The sequence below is a fragment of the Amblyomma americanum genome, chromosome 9 (genome assembly GCF_052857255.1).
Source record: "Amblyomma americanum isolate KBUSLIRL-KWMA chromosome 9, ASM5285725v1, whole genome shotgun sequence".
Classification (NCBI taxonomy): Eukaryota; Metazoa; Arthropoda; class Arachnida; order Ixodida; family Ixodidae; genus Amblyomma; species Amblyomma americanum.
The window spans coordinates 139137779-139153071 of NC_135505.1; the positions used below are offsets into that span (position 1 = coordinate 139137779).

Consider the following 15293-nt stretch of genomic DNA (forward strand, 5'->3'; position numbering starts at 1 on the left):
TTCTAAACAGTGCACAGATCCGTCAGGCCGATTGGCCTAAAAGCTTATCTTCAAAAATCAAAAGGCATATGAAAGCACAGGGTTCATTTTCTACACACTTTGTATTTATTTTTTTATGTCTAAGTGGTCGCTTGCCTGTCTGTCCGCTGTTTTATTTTTTCTTCTCGAAACTCCTTGCGCATAAGCAGGCAGAGTCAGGCGATTCAATTCTTCTCTTGCTTGATGCCCGTGCTGCGTAGTGCATTGCCACATCGAGTAGTGCATTTTCATCTTCGTCGTCGCCGCAGTCATAGACGTCATCATCAACGCTGCCCGCGCTCCTCGAGTCTGAACTGAAGAAGAAGCCATCGCTCGATCCTGTCCAGGCCACATCGCTACACCGCCATGGAATCCTCCTCGCTCCAGGCCTCCCAAGGCCTTCAAGGCGACGAGAAGAGGTCATCGAAACTGAAGAAGAAGAAGCCGCGCGGCAGGCCTCATGGTAAGAGTGCCAGCAGTCTCTATTTTCACTTCACTCCTCGACATCTGGTGGTGGCCCTGTTAGTTTCGAAAATGTTTCCAGTTTTGGACAGACTCTATTAAGAGACACATATATCATACGCATCAGAAGTATTGCTGTTATGAGAAGGTTTTGCGATTCGTAATTGAGCTCGAAACTCGCCTATAGTCAAGGCAGGGCCATTGTTTAATCTGTGAGAAATATTAACTTGTCACACATATCTGCCTACCATTGCCTGAAAAAGCGCAAGTCTATAGACGAAGACACAGTCCTGCGGAGTATTCGATAGAGTTAGCGCTCGTACTGTCTGTTTTATTTTCTATGCCCACGTCTTAAGCGCTAGTAGCACGTTTAGAATTATTCGCAACCAACTAACTATAGGTCAGATTTCTGCTGTGCCTGCCTCTACGACGAGCGAGCCGCCGGAGCCTCGGCAAGGCGCGGAGCCTCTTTCTCTCTTCTTTCACTCCCACCTTTCTGCCTACCCTTACGGCGCGGTCTCGCGTCTTTCCATTCTTCCCTGCCCTCCTCGCTACGCCAGCTGCGGCTAAACCGGCTTTCCCTCTCCTCCTAGACGGCATGTTCTGCTAATTCGGTGCCATAGCAACCGGCGGCCATCGCTCCCGGCCGGCTTTCACTCTACCGTCTACGGGAGATAGTTCAAGCGTTATGCACACCGAATTGCACGGCTGCCGTGTACTCCCTAAATGGCTCGCAGTAAAAGGCTTGTACGAAGCGATTATGGATTTCGTTTTATGGATATCGCTATGCAATTCCGAAACCTGAGATCCCCACCGCAGTCAAGCGGTTATTATAAGAAGTAATCTTACAAGACGAGCAGTCAGTCAGCAAAACCGACCAAATAATAACCAATTTTAACTCGAAAAGCTACAGTCTTTGTCGAAAGTATGCAGCCCAATGGGTCTGCTTCCGAGCCCTGCCGCGCGGCTCCTCTTGCATACTCAGGGACCCTAATCTCACGAACGTGGGAGGAACTCAAGTCACCAACCCTCCCAGGCTTAGGACTGTCCAATGTGCTAAAGAGCCCCGCAGCACGGCTTGGAATCCCCTTGGGCTGTATATTTTAACAAAGACTACTGTTTGAGCAATTGTTCAAGGCATTCTATAATGCCTTGAAATATTGGCATAGTATACTTGCATAGATACTGAAAGCATATATGTTAGCTGCCCAGAATAATTGCCAAATATCTGCTCACATTTTAGCAGAAGTGGCAGAGCCGTAAAGGGTTCGAGTAAAATGTTTGGATGGAGCTCAAGGGAATTCTAAAGAGACCAGAACGGCATAAGCAAATGTAATGCGCCACGGAATATGCAACTGAGACAAGTGCTTAACCGTCAGTAATTATTAATCAACATAATTATTCGTATTTGACCCAGTCGAAGGCACTAAAAGTCCAACAATGCCTCGGATATTTTGCCCAGTTTCAAATCTTACAAAACAGTTATTGGAATCTGAAACATTAGAGAGAAGCGCAAAAGAACGGCACAGAGCACAGAAAAAATAAAGAAACATTGGAATCGCTAGATAGGGGAGGACCGCACTGGCAGTGAACTCTACTGTACGCTGTCGAATTTTAATACACAACCCATGTGGCTATAATGAATGCTTTTATACGATAATTAGGCCAGACTTGGTAATGGCATGACATTTCATGATTATAATCGACGCACCTAGGGCTGGAAGTCGTGTCTTGAAGCCAGCTGATATTTTGGAATAGCTTTTTGAATTTTGAATAAATGGAGATGGCACACTTAGAACAACTTATTCCGCTCAGAGCATTTTGCAATGCACGAGTAATGCGAATGATATATACTTAAAAGGAAAACTTTATTCCCTAACCTATCGTATTTAACAGCAAGCAGTCGTAATGCGCAGTACAATACGAGAGCACGAAGTCTTGCTGACTAATAGTTTTCTTTCCTTTGGCAGCAGATGGAGCCAAAAGCCGTAAGTGCCTCCAAGTCTTTCATGTTAGAGGGAAGGCACATGGTTTCTTGACACACACAAAGCGAACAAGGGTTAGCAAGCACCTTGAGACTTCCCCCTATTTTGCGCAATAGGCATGTTGCAAGCATTTCAGTTATTTTTAGACAGCATCACGGAAACTACCAGTTTGAGCGTGAGATGATGTAGACTAAAAGCTGTATTCAATTTTTTATATGCGTATTTATTCGAAATACACTGCCGTAATATACACAAAGGACGTGTAAAAATGCATTTCCTTTGGCCGAAAACTAAGTCATTATTTTAGCTTCCGCAGGAAAGAATGAAAAAGGTCCCAAGTGGTTCAGGACCGAAATTCATGTTTTTGGGTCGGTTGATGAATCAAAACGTGACGCTTTGAGCAAACTGCACACTGCTGGGCGAGTAATATACCCGGTGTATTAAAGAAGCCCGGAACCAATAAAAAAAAGTCTTTTTCAGTTACGAAGACGGTTTCTGCGCCATAATTAAATATCAAAATGTCAATATTTCATCTTTCAGCCAATGGAGTAAGAAGCCGTAAGTACCGCTGACACTACCCCTTAAACTTCGGGGGCAGGTATGACGATAGTGCCGGAGGCTGTCGAGAAATAAATGTTGGTTCGTGTCACTTGAAAACTGATTATTGGGCGATCACGTAGTCGTAAACAAAAAAGCAACTGGGCGGCTACAGTAGCCCAAGCGGGCTTGGCAGTTGTCGAAGAAAAAAATTCAAATCACTCTTTGCCGCATTCAGTTTAAGGTTAGCAGTGAATTTTCGACAATAATATCGACTGTCATCGCGAACACTATGCAAGCTCATACGCATGGCTGCATTAATTCAAAAGACGTCACGGGCTGCATTTTTTAACCAGCCATTATGTTTTCCAACCGCTTAGACGTTTTCCATTAGTCGCTGCTACGACTGTCGTAAGCCATGGAAGAAGACGTCACGCTGGTCGTTGTAGCAATGCCGCCATAATTATACTTCTTTTGTGTACAAGCGCCCCGCACTCATGTCGAAGTGGTGCACCACCACAAACGCTGAGTAATGACGGAGCATGGTGACGTGATTTACGCGTCCGACGAGCTTAATGGGAGCTGACTGCGCAGAGAAATTGGGCGTACCCAGTGTGACGAACTGACGCAGCCTTGTCGATGTGAATCAGAGGGACTAGATCCGATTGATCGTCGTTGCGACTAGACCAGATGTATATCTGAAAGCGCTGCTTATCACATGATGTATAATTACCAGATAGCCCAGGAACTTATCCTATTCAATACTTTTGAGCTGCTTGGAGAATAGGACTGTTGCTCCTGAAGAAAACTGCACTGTAGCGCTTTAAAATGTATAGGTAATTTTTATACACCAGAAAAAATTCAATAGCGGTACACATATTTCAAATGACGCGTGGTTAGCAAAAAATCTTTGTGTGAGCCAAATTAGCGTTACTGGTTCTTGGTGCAACGAGGCAGTGGAGGGTAAAAATACCGTGCTTACAAATATACACCCGCGTTGTCGTTTACGTGAATAGGAACGTGTCCATAAAGTTACACTTTCTACTTCAAACAAAATGTTTACAGCTTGGACACGAGAGAATTTTGTAGATATGAATCAGAGCGGGAAATTTCAATCCACTGCAGCATGCATAACGAAATATATTGCTAACTTCCGGAAGAGTTCATGTAACTTTGTTATTCTTCTAGCTGGCGGGGCAAAAAGCCGTAAGTACCTCCAAACAATACTCTGATAATACTGAAATAGACGAGCAATTTCTTACCGAAATTTCATTAGATGGTGTATAGACAGTCCACAGAATTTCTATAGACAAATCACATGGACTAGTTTAGGGACAATACAAATACTGTAGATAGTCCATAGACAACTTATAGATGTACGTCCATATACGTTCAGTACACTCGTTTATAGACAGTCTCTAGATTAATCCTATAGACTAGTTCGTGGACCAAACAAATCCTGTAGACTGTCCAGCGACAATCTATAGATGCCTATACACCTACAAATACACAGCCCGTGGAAAATCAATAAAGAGAAATAAATACCTATTGGAAAGCTATAGAGTTTGTAAGGAGACTATAGAAAGTCTATAGACTATTTTTACAAGGGATGACACCCGAAATGTGAAATATAAGATGTAGGCTAGCGAATACGGTTGCATATTGTTGGAAGTCTCCTACACACATCAGGCGAATGCATTAGGCATGAGAATATTTTTCTGGAGATTTCTTTCCATCAGACAAAATTACACACGTGAGGCTTACCGTGTCGCAAAATATGGAGTCGGAAGTTTCCGAAGGTACTCTCCAAATATGCAAATCATGTCTATAGTCTAGAGCAATTTTTTTTGTTTAGAAGCAAAATCATTGGGAACTAATCATTTAGGCAGGAAACAAAATTTTCTTACATGCACAAAGCGACTGGAAACAATGTCCTACCAGTGGCGCTCATCGACCATTTATATTTCATTTTTTGTTGATCGGCTCCAATAAGCCGGGACACACATTAAAAAGAAATAACCTACGGTTACTTTTCATAGCAACTGAATTTCGTTCAGCCGTAATTTGTCTTCGGTATTCGAGAAAAAATACTTAGCATTTATTGAATAATTATCACGGTTCACGTTAAGGTGGCAGCCGCACACTGCTAAATGTTCAATATGAGCCACTCTTATAGAATTATGGGAATATTCAGCCCATATGATATGAAAAGATATAATGAGATTCATATGTTCTCCATATATTTACCATATGATGTCCATAAACCTTCCATATAAGTTCCATAAGATTACCATGCAGTGTGCATGATATAATATCGAGTACGTAAGATCCAATGTGCGTTATTTATTTAATCCATACCACCCTATAAGCTATATATGGACTCCATATAACACATGGAAGAGAGATGGGATTGTGGTTCTCTTCATCTGGAAAATTTCAGTAGGGTAGGAGCAAAAAGTCATTTATTTTAAATCTTCGCTGATATTTTTGATGGCTGGGAAACAAAACCAGGCCCCATAAATAAACTCTTGACGGCATCCAAGATAGTTTGTTTCAGCAAAGCTTAACTTTCAAATTATCAATTTTATTATAGGGCACCACTGTGTATGCGAGCGGAAAGTCTCGCTCACCATCGAAGGTATTCGCATTTCTTGCTTCTTGTTCCAGCGGGAGGTTCAAGAAGCCGTAAGTTTCTCCAGATCTTGCACTGGCATTTAAAAACTTATGGCGGAATCAAGTCCCAGCTCGTGAAATAACCAGTGCTCAAAGATATTCGGTCTGTATTTTATTAAGGTGTGATTATTCGTGTGCTATGCTAGGAAAATAATTTTACGAGCCAGTGAACATTCAACATTCTTGACTCTTTTGGCAGCAGAAGCCAAACGGCGGATCTTTTCGGTATCTTTTGAGTTGCTTTTTAATTTAAACGGTCCCCCAAGCGAAAACAACTCGATGCATGCAGCTCGTAGCGAGAATCTGAGGAGCATAAAAAGTTTTCAGTCAAAAATTTTTGAGGTTACCTATGACCTGCTTTTGATGTCAGACTTGTGCGCACAGTGTAAGCTGTACTAAAAGTACAAGGGCACAAGGTTCTTTCATATAAGTAGCAGTTTTAAACAACCCTATGAAAGCAGGAAACAGACGTTGATGCCAATGAACACTTATCAGTTGTGATTATTGTTGTAGCGGTTGTCGCCCAAACGCGGGACGTATAATCTGAGATGTATTGTTAACTACAAAACTAAGCAGAAAATGCAGATTTCGGGTAAGGGCGCGGTCAAATTAAAAAAAAAGAAACAAATGTGCGCCCTTACCGAAGTGTATATCCTACTTTATTCCTGTTCTTTGTAGCAAGAAAATAAGTCGAAATTTATTTTTAGATTTTCCCGAAAATTCTTGATTTTATTCGTGAATTAAGCACCGCTCTCGAGATCAAATAATTTGTTGTATGGACAGTAGCTAGCTTGAACGGTAGCGAAATTTATAAATACCAGTTAAAGACGAGGAATTTTACACTCCATTATATACAAGCGGGAACTCTTGTTATACAATTTAAGATTTCTTTACGTTGCTTGTGCTCCCAGCGGACGGAGGCAAAAGTCGTAAGTGCCTTCGAATTGTTTACTCCTATTTTTGAGCTTGTTGATAAATGAAACCAGTGCGCATGTAGTAATAAATATTAGAATGTGGATTACTGCTATCAATTATTTTCGCCTAAATCTGTTTTTGGAATTACTTAACTGCATATGAATAGAATCTTTGTTAAGAATCAATAAATATTCGTTATAATTGTTTCTGCTATTAAGAGACAGTGGGTAATGTTTTGCTTTGCAAACTTCCCTGATATTATTGTATTGATTGGTGGTCGGAAAGGCGCTCCCTAGAGAAAACCATCCGCTTCATGCGTAGTTGTTTAGTTCCAAACAGAAATTTTATGACGGGCATTCACATAGAGATGTTATAACGCATGTTTGGTCATTACCCTCAAAAGTATTTAACGTTGTGCCTTCTCGTTTCAGCGGGCATGACGAAAACCCGTAAGTGGCTCCAAATCTGGCAGCGATAATTTTGAACTGGCCGAGGAATGAATCATGCAAGCCTGGACTTGACAATGTTGGAGCAAATTTGTAACGATGACGGTTTTTCACTTACATGTTGTGGGAATAGACTTTTCACTTCATCCACTTGAGGCTGCGAACCTCCTCTCCACTGCCACCCGATACTTTCCCCTGGCCTCGCACGGAGCTGCAGCGGAGAAATCGGAGAAGAGGTCCCCACGTCATCTCGTGCCCTTCGCAGCCGCAGCTGTAGTCATAGCTAGCTTCGCAGCCGCAGCTGTAGTCATAGCTAGCAGAGTCGTCTGGGCTCTGAGCGATGCAAGCAGAAACTGGCGCCCAACGTGGGACTCGAACTCGGAACCATGGCGGTTTTTGTCGCGTTCAGAGTTCAGACCAGTCTGCTAGCTCCAGCTGTGGCCGCGAGGAACAACACACCGAGAAATAGCCAGCAGGCAAGACGGTATACTGCACAGCGAAGTTGTTGGCCGGTGGTCGGCAGGCAAACACAAGAGGAGGCTTGTGAAACATGGGTGGCTGTGGCTGCCACTTGGGTCTCGAACCATGCGCTCGCTCCTCCGTCTCATTGTAGAGCCCAGAATACATCAACCGCGTGTACTGCTGCTCAACAGACACCTGGCCATCCAAGACGATAGGGCAAGAAGAGCTGGGCCAGCGAGACGACGCGGCCTTCTTTCCACTTTCTCCGCTGTCACTCAAAGAGAGGCTGGGGCGAAGTGTCCCTGACAGGCCACTGGTGGCATTTGAGAGGAGGTTCGCATCCTCGAGCGGCCGAATGGACAAGTGAAATACCACAGTGCGAAATAGGTTTACATATCCTTGTGCAATATGTGAGCTAAATAGAGGCGATGTTGAGAACCAATAAGCGATTTTTGTGCTTGCTATTTGATGCAGCTCAAGCGGTAGGAGCAAAAACCCGTAAGTGCCTTCAAATCCTTGGTATTCTTGTCAATTTTGAGTTTGGGTTAAATGTTTAAATTTCTTATTCAAGAAAATCAATTAAATTTGACGTTTGATAACACAAACGGATAGCTTCGCCAACCTATAAAATGTTCAATCCTTGCTTTTTGTTTAAGTGGACGGGGCGAGAAGCCGTAATTGATTCCAAATTTCACCCTATTTGCTATCCAGGCTGAGAAGGGGGCAGGTGTTCTTAAATAAAAATATTTAGCAGTAAGCCAGCAGGCATGCTAATGAAATATATACGAATAGAATTAGATATGCGTCACTTGCTGCGCACTACGCAAGTGAAACACCTTAGTTAGAAAACCAATACACAGTCACATAATGGTGACGACATTCTGGCACGACAGCAGACAACGAAAGGTTTCCGAATAAAAGTCTTTATTGGGCTGACTGGCGCCCACCGAAAAACTGAACAACTCGGCGGTGTGGATAGCTTTAAACTATAGTTCGGCGGTCGTCTAATGACAGAACAACCGCTTTACTCGGCTGCTCTCAGTTCAAATGTTATGATCTTAGTAATAAGGTGCGGAAATTACCTACTCAAACCTCGAATAACGCCGAGGCAACTGGGCTCGGCTGTCATAATTCCTGATAGACACCCAGCTTATTTACGTAACCTCCAAACCTCCAAGTTAATAAGCAACTCTTTGAGAAGAGAAATCAAATGAAATATCGATGCCATGAAACTTCATGACTGTTGTTTCTAGTCAAAACACATGGGGCAGAAATCCGTCTTTCAATCAACTATTTTGAACTGCTAGTGATTGCAGCGGTCATGCTTAGAACAGCCTATAGTGTTACGAGTAGCTTGAACTGAATCTAAAAGCTCGAAAATGAAATAATGAAACTATCATTTTATTTCACAACATTTCGCTTTAAAAGCTATACATTTTAATGCGTAGTAAAATACATGAGCTCACGGGTCTCTTAACCATTACTGGATAATTTTATTTCTTGCTATAGATCGTGGAGCGAAAACTCGTAAGTGCCTCTAAGTCTTGCAATATTACTTTTCAACGACATGAAGGAAGCAACCAATGCGACACATGTATAAGAAAATCCACGGTCATACTTTTTCTCATAAGTGTGGATTCTAATAAGGAAGCAATAATTTACCGAAGTATATGCAAGCAGAAACTTTTCCCTGAGACCCTATCAATATCCATTGTTCTAGATCTTGTAACGGAAGAATAAAAAGGTCTGAAGTGCTTTAGAACAATCTCATATTTTTGGCTTGGCTGATGAATGAAAATATGACATTTCGAGCAAACTGCGCACCGCTTGCCGAGTAATATATTGATGAACACGAGTCAATCTTATAAATATCAGCTGGATAGAAGTAGTCTCTATATGAACAAGACACTATTAACTGGAAATTGCATTAAACGCCTAGAATGGTAATACAGTATAGTGCCTCATTGATATGGACCCTTTGGTTCCTGAGCGAAACTGTCCACAAAGCGAGTCGTCCGTAATAACGAATAATTAAGAAAACCAAAAATAAATATGAAAAAAAGTTTATGATTACGAACGGCTTCTCTGCATAGCCGCGGGCAGTGAAGTGGAAATCGAACAGTCTTAAAAGCTCCACGTACATTATTCGCGTCGCTACTATCTTTAAAATATTGCGGTGCAAATTTTAGCACATTTTGAGTGCCTAGTGGTCCATGAGAGGCGCGATGGCGCCTCTTGGAGCGATGAAGTATCTCCTGCTACGATAGCTCACACCCCAAGAACGCTGTAGTCACTCGGCTGTTAGCTGCTGAATGCTGTTTTAAACGTAGCACACAGAAGGAATTTTTTTAGCAGCCATTCATGCAATGCAGAAAATGATAAGGCATGTTGCTAGTCTAACTCATAATACCATAGGCAAATAAATTACTGGGGCACTGGCACTTTAGCACTGCCTTTGGCTGCTGTTTTGCACTCAAAATACCAAAGGCAGAATATCTCGCAGAGTCACTCGGGATTTCGTCCTCATCGTTGCCCATATTAACGGGACAAAAATACATGGGCCCCAATAGGCTCCGTACAGTTTCACCCTGCCCATTGTCCGGAGAGCGAGTTTCCATATTAACGAGGTGTAAATACATCGAAAAAGTTTGGTCCACAAAAAAATTGTTAATAATTCGAGTCGTCCGTAGTAACGGGGGTCGTATTAACGGGGCACGACTGTATACCTTCTTTTAGCCAATGAGGCAAAAATTTGTAAGCAAAGGCCGAACCAATGTGAAATAGAACACAGGAGTGCATGGCTTCCACGTTTCGCGAGGCACTTCTGCCGAGAACACAAGATAATGGGTGGAACCAAGCGCGTGTAAGGGCCCGTCAAATTAGAGAAAAAAAAACAAATGTGTCAAGTTACCCGAGTGTTTACGGTACTTTATTCCTGTTTCTTGTAGCTTAAAAATAAGCCGAGTGTGATTTCAGATATTCCGAAAATTCTTGCTTTCATTTGTGAATGAAAAGCGTTCTGCAGAGGGAATAATTTGTGGTATTCAAAGCAGCTAGACTGAATGGTAATGAAACTGACTTGAAGAGGAATTTTACACTCTGGCTTAGATAAGCATGAACTCTCGTTACCCAGTTTAAGATTTGCTTCTTCAACTTCCAGCGGCCGGAGCAAGAACTCGTGAGTACTTTCGAATTTTTTTCTTATTTCTGAACCGGTTGGTGAATGAAAACAGTTCGCATGAAGTGACTGGTACTATAAGGTGAATTACTGCTATAAATTATTTTCGTTAAATCCGCTTTTGAACTTACATAACTACACGTGAACAAAGCTCTGTTAGGAGCCATTGAATGGTCATTATTATTGTTGGGACCTTACAGAAATTCGTGCTTTGTAAATTTCCCTGATATTGTTGTTTTGATTGGTAATCGGTGACTCGCTTGGTAAAGAAAACCATCCACTTCGTGCATAATTCTTAAGTTCTAAACAGAACTTTTGTGACGGGAATTGAAACTGAGATGTTAAGATGCACCTTCGGTCACTGCCGGCAAATTATTCAACTTCTCGCCTCCTCGTTTCAGCGGGCGTGACGAAAACCCGTAAGTGGTTCCCAACCTTACACCGATTGCTTGTGAACTAGCTGAGGAATGAATTTTACGGGTCTGGACTAAACTGTATTGGAGAAAATTTTTAAACAACGGTTAATTTTCACTTAAATGTTGAGGGAGTTCACAATTCCCTTCACCCGTCCGAGGCTCTGTGAACCTCCTCTGCACTGCCACCCTTGTGGGAAACACTTTCTCCCGGCCTCCCTCAGAGCAGAAGCTGTGAAATTGGTCATTTGCACGCGTGCCGTTGGATGAGGCCGAAGTCACACGCCGGAGCGATGGCATGGTCCGGAATTCAGGCGACAGCCACAGCTGCACAAGTGACATCAGCCTCTTGTGTTTGCTGCCTGCCTGCTTTCTACCTGCGAGCTTGCAGGGGAGGGGGGGGGGGGGGGAGGGTGCAGCTTAGTGGGACAGAAGAGCAAGCTGCCGGGCTAGTTGGTGATGCACTAGGAAGCGCAAAATTCCGGGCGAGAGACAGAGTAAAGGACACAAAAACAGGTTAACGAGCGCTACTACCAACTGTTTATTCATGCTGTGGGACAGGGGATATATAGGACCAGAATGTCGAGCATGCGCGTGGGAAAGGCACAAAAACCGCACATCAGTCATGCGCACAAGTTAATAAAAAAAGAATTAAAAAGGCACATTCCGATGAATAAACGTGCACAGACGTGTCACTGACACGTCTGGCTACGTCTTGCTGGCTACTTGTTGACGTCTTGTTCTTGGCGGCCACATTGTGGTTGGAGCGAACAGAAGTATCGCCCCTGAACGCAGTAGATACACCCACAAACTGGCGCCCAACGTGGGGCTCGAACTCGTGACCTTGACGGTATCTACTAGGTTCAGGTACGAGACCAATATACCACCTCCGACCTCAGCTGTGGTCGCGAAGAACAACACCCAAAGGAATCGTCAATTGGAAAAACGGAATATTGCAATCTCCCAAACTGTTGGCCTCCCTCGACTGCGCGCAAGCAGCAGGCAGACAAACAAACACAAGATGAGGCTGACGTCACTTGTGCACGTGTGGCTGTCACTTTTCCCTCGAACCAGGGGCTCTGTCCTGCTTCGCACACATGGTCCAGACCGCGGCGGTCCAGACTATACCAGCTTCATGCACTGCACACGTGGCTATGGAAGACGAGAGGTTGAAAGGCTAAATATATTCGCACAATGAGAAACAGGTTTATATAACCCCATGCTGTGTGTGAGCAAAAGTCTTTGTTAAGAGCCAATGAACTTCTTTTTGTTGCAGCTGAAGCTGTAGGAACAAGGAGCCGTAAGTGCCTTGGAATTCTCGATATTTCTGTGAATTCATCATTTGTGTGAGGTGTTCAATTTCTTGTTTAAGAAAAGCAATCAAAGTTCACGTTTCATAACCCAAGCGGATAGCCCTATGCACCTTTGAAAGATTTTTTTGCCTCTTCTTGCAGCGGATGGCGCGAAAAGCCTTGAGCGCATCCAAATTTCTCGCTATTTGATATTTACAACGGGAAAGCCGCAAATGTTTTTACTTTAAAATATTCGACAGTAAAATTTAAAGCACGACCCGCGACCTCCGAATTTCGCGTCCGGTACTCTACCGGATTTTCCTACGTGGCACTCGAGGAAATACAGGAAGTGCTACGTCCGCCGCTATGGACGAGGGTGGCGCTAGTGAGCAGTGTCAAGGTTAAGTTACACTACACATAAATACCACGGAAAGCGCAAAATTGGACAGCCGTCTGCGCAGCTCAGTTGTTAGAGCACCGGACGCGAAATTTGGATCTGGCTGGAACAGACCCCACCTCCGGCATGTGGTTGTTTTATTTCCTGCTTTGTAAACAATTATGTTTAAGTGATTGCCCTATAGTATCTAATTATAAACACCACAATTAAAAAAAACATTCCTTGTGCTCCTTGGTTTCAGTGACTGTTCGCTTCCGTCAAACGTGGGACGTATCATCTGTGTTGCTATGTAGACGTATGAACTGAGCGGAAAATGCAGAAGTCGTGTAAGGCCTCCGTGATAATCTTTGAAAAAAAAAAAATGTGCGCCCTTGCAGGAATAGCACCGTATTTTATTAGTTGTGCTAACAGCTGGATAAGTAATCAAAAACAATTTCATATCTTTCCAAAAATTTCTGCTCTTCTTTGTGAATGTAAACGCGCTGTTCAAGGAAAATGATTTCTTGCGTGGACAGTAGCTTACTGTAATCGGTAGTTAGATTTAAAAATAAAAATTCTAGACGAAGAATTTCGCACTCTAGCATATATTAGTGGCAACTATGGTAAACCCATGTAACATTTCCTTGTCTTGCTTGCGCTTCCAGAGGGGGGGGGGGGGGGGGGAGCGAGAAGTCGAAAGTGCTGATATTTCCGAACTGGTTCAAAAATGCAATCTCTGCACGTAGTAATCTATTTTTGAAGCCAAACCATAGCTGTGGATTATTTTCGTCTGTCCGTTTTCGAATAGCATTAACATGATTGAATATAAAGCATTTTCTTAGGAGAAAACCAGCTTTCTTTGACGACACTTTCGATTATGTGAGAACTACGGAATATTTATTACATTTATTTACGAAATACTGCAGACATGTTTTGCGTCGAACCAAGGGAGGGAAATGCATGAAAGAATATGAATGATCACGGCATCAGACAACAAATAAACTTAGGGAAATATCGTACTACGATCTATACAATAAAACGGAATTACAGTACAAATCATACCACAATAAAACAATAAAATAAAATAAAATATTGCTTTTGCCGCAAACAGCTGCCGAGCGAACAGAACATCCATCAAGGCGGGTGAAAATACTGGGAGTTGTTCGGTAGGGATAGGGAGTTCCATTCGGAAGTTATTCTTGAAAAAAATGAAAACTTACGTCTATATAAGTTTTCATTTAAATGTTCTCTTAGGAACATATTCATAGGAATGGTCTTATGTTCCGATGTGCTGCAAAATCTTGGTTTTAAAGTTGGTCTAGCGCTCCCTCCTAATAGTTAAGACTGCCAGAAAAACCATGGGTTCGTTTTTGACTATAAATAGCAGAAAACAAGAAGCGCTCCCCGAGCGGGGACTGGGGATATATTTATAATTATGGTACAATCTTACGATTTGCGTAAGATGTGTTCAGCAACGACATCGCGCTGAAAATGCGCTTGTCTATAAATTCTCGATTTCAGCCAGTGAATATTCATTATTGTTTCTTCTAGCAAGAGAAGTTACGGAAAGTTGTGTTCGGGAAAGTTCCCTGATATTTCTATTGGTTGGCGACTGGAAACGCTTCCTTTGATGTAAAGCATCCCCTTCCTGCGTAGTTGTTTAGTTTCAACACAAAATAATACTTAAATGCGAACTAAAAATCAGTTGTTATAATACAGCCTCAGTCATTACCGGAATAGGCATTCAAATTTAAACCTTCACATTCCAGCGACCGTGCCAAAAACCCGTAAGTGGCTTCGAATCTTGCACCCATATATCCGAACCGGTTGAGGAATGAGGCTTGTAGGCTTGGAGTGAACTGTGGGTGCGTTTTTGACAATAAATAGCAGAAAACAAGAAGCGCTCCCAGAGGGAGACAGCGGATATATTTATAATTATGGTACAATCTTACGATTTGCGTAAAATGTGTTCAGTAACGACATCGCGATGAAAATGCGCTTCTCTATAAATTCTCGATTTGAGCCAATGAATGTTCAATATTGTTTTGTTTCCAGCAAGAGAAGGAACAGAAAGCTGTGCTTGGGAAAGTTCACTGATATTTCTATTGGTTGGCGACTGGAAACACTCCCTTTGAAGTAAAGCATCCCTTTCTTTCGTAGTTGTTTAGTTTCAATGCCAAATAATACTTAAATGCGAACTAAAAATCAGTTGTTATAATGCAGCCTTAGTCATTACCGTAATAAGTATTCAACTTTGAACCTTCTCATTCCAGCGACCGTGCCAAAAACCCGTAAGTGGCTCCGAATCTTGAAACCATATATCTGAACCGGCTGAGGAATGAGGTTTGTAGGCTTGGAGTGAACTGTATTAGAGAAAATCATAAATACGATTATTTCAAAGTTAACGAAGTGTGAAATATGTTTAGATAACCTGATGCAGTATGCGAGCAAAAGGTCTTGTTTAGAAATGGGCTCGGGCAGAGCATGTAATGCGAAGGCAAGATAACCGCTGGTCCTTAAGGGTAACGGAGTGGAT

The 15293-nt window shown here is 42.6% G+C and overlaps 1 protein-coding gene across 1 annotated transcript in view; it reads left to right on the top strand.

The window, feature by feature from the left end:
* Window positions 1–384: 384 nt before the first annotated feature.
* The window catches only part of LOC144103731 (uncharacterized), a 30302-nt gene continuing 15393 nt past the window's right edge, over window positions 385–15293 (top strand). The window contains exon 1 of the mRNA XM_077636385.1: window positions 385–481. Within this exon, the coding sequence (XP_077492511.1) occupies window positions 385–481 (97 nt within the window). The remainder of the gene's footprint in view (window positions 482–15293) is intronic.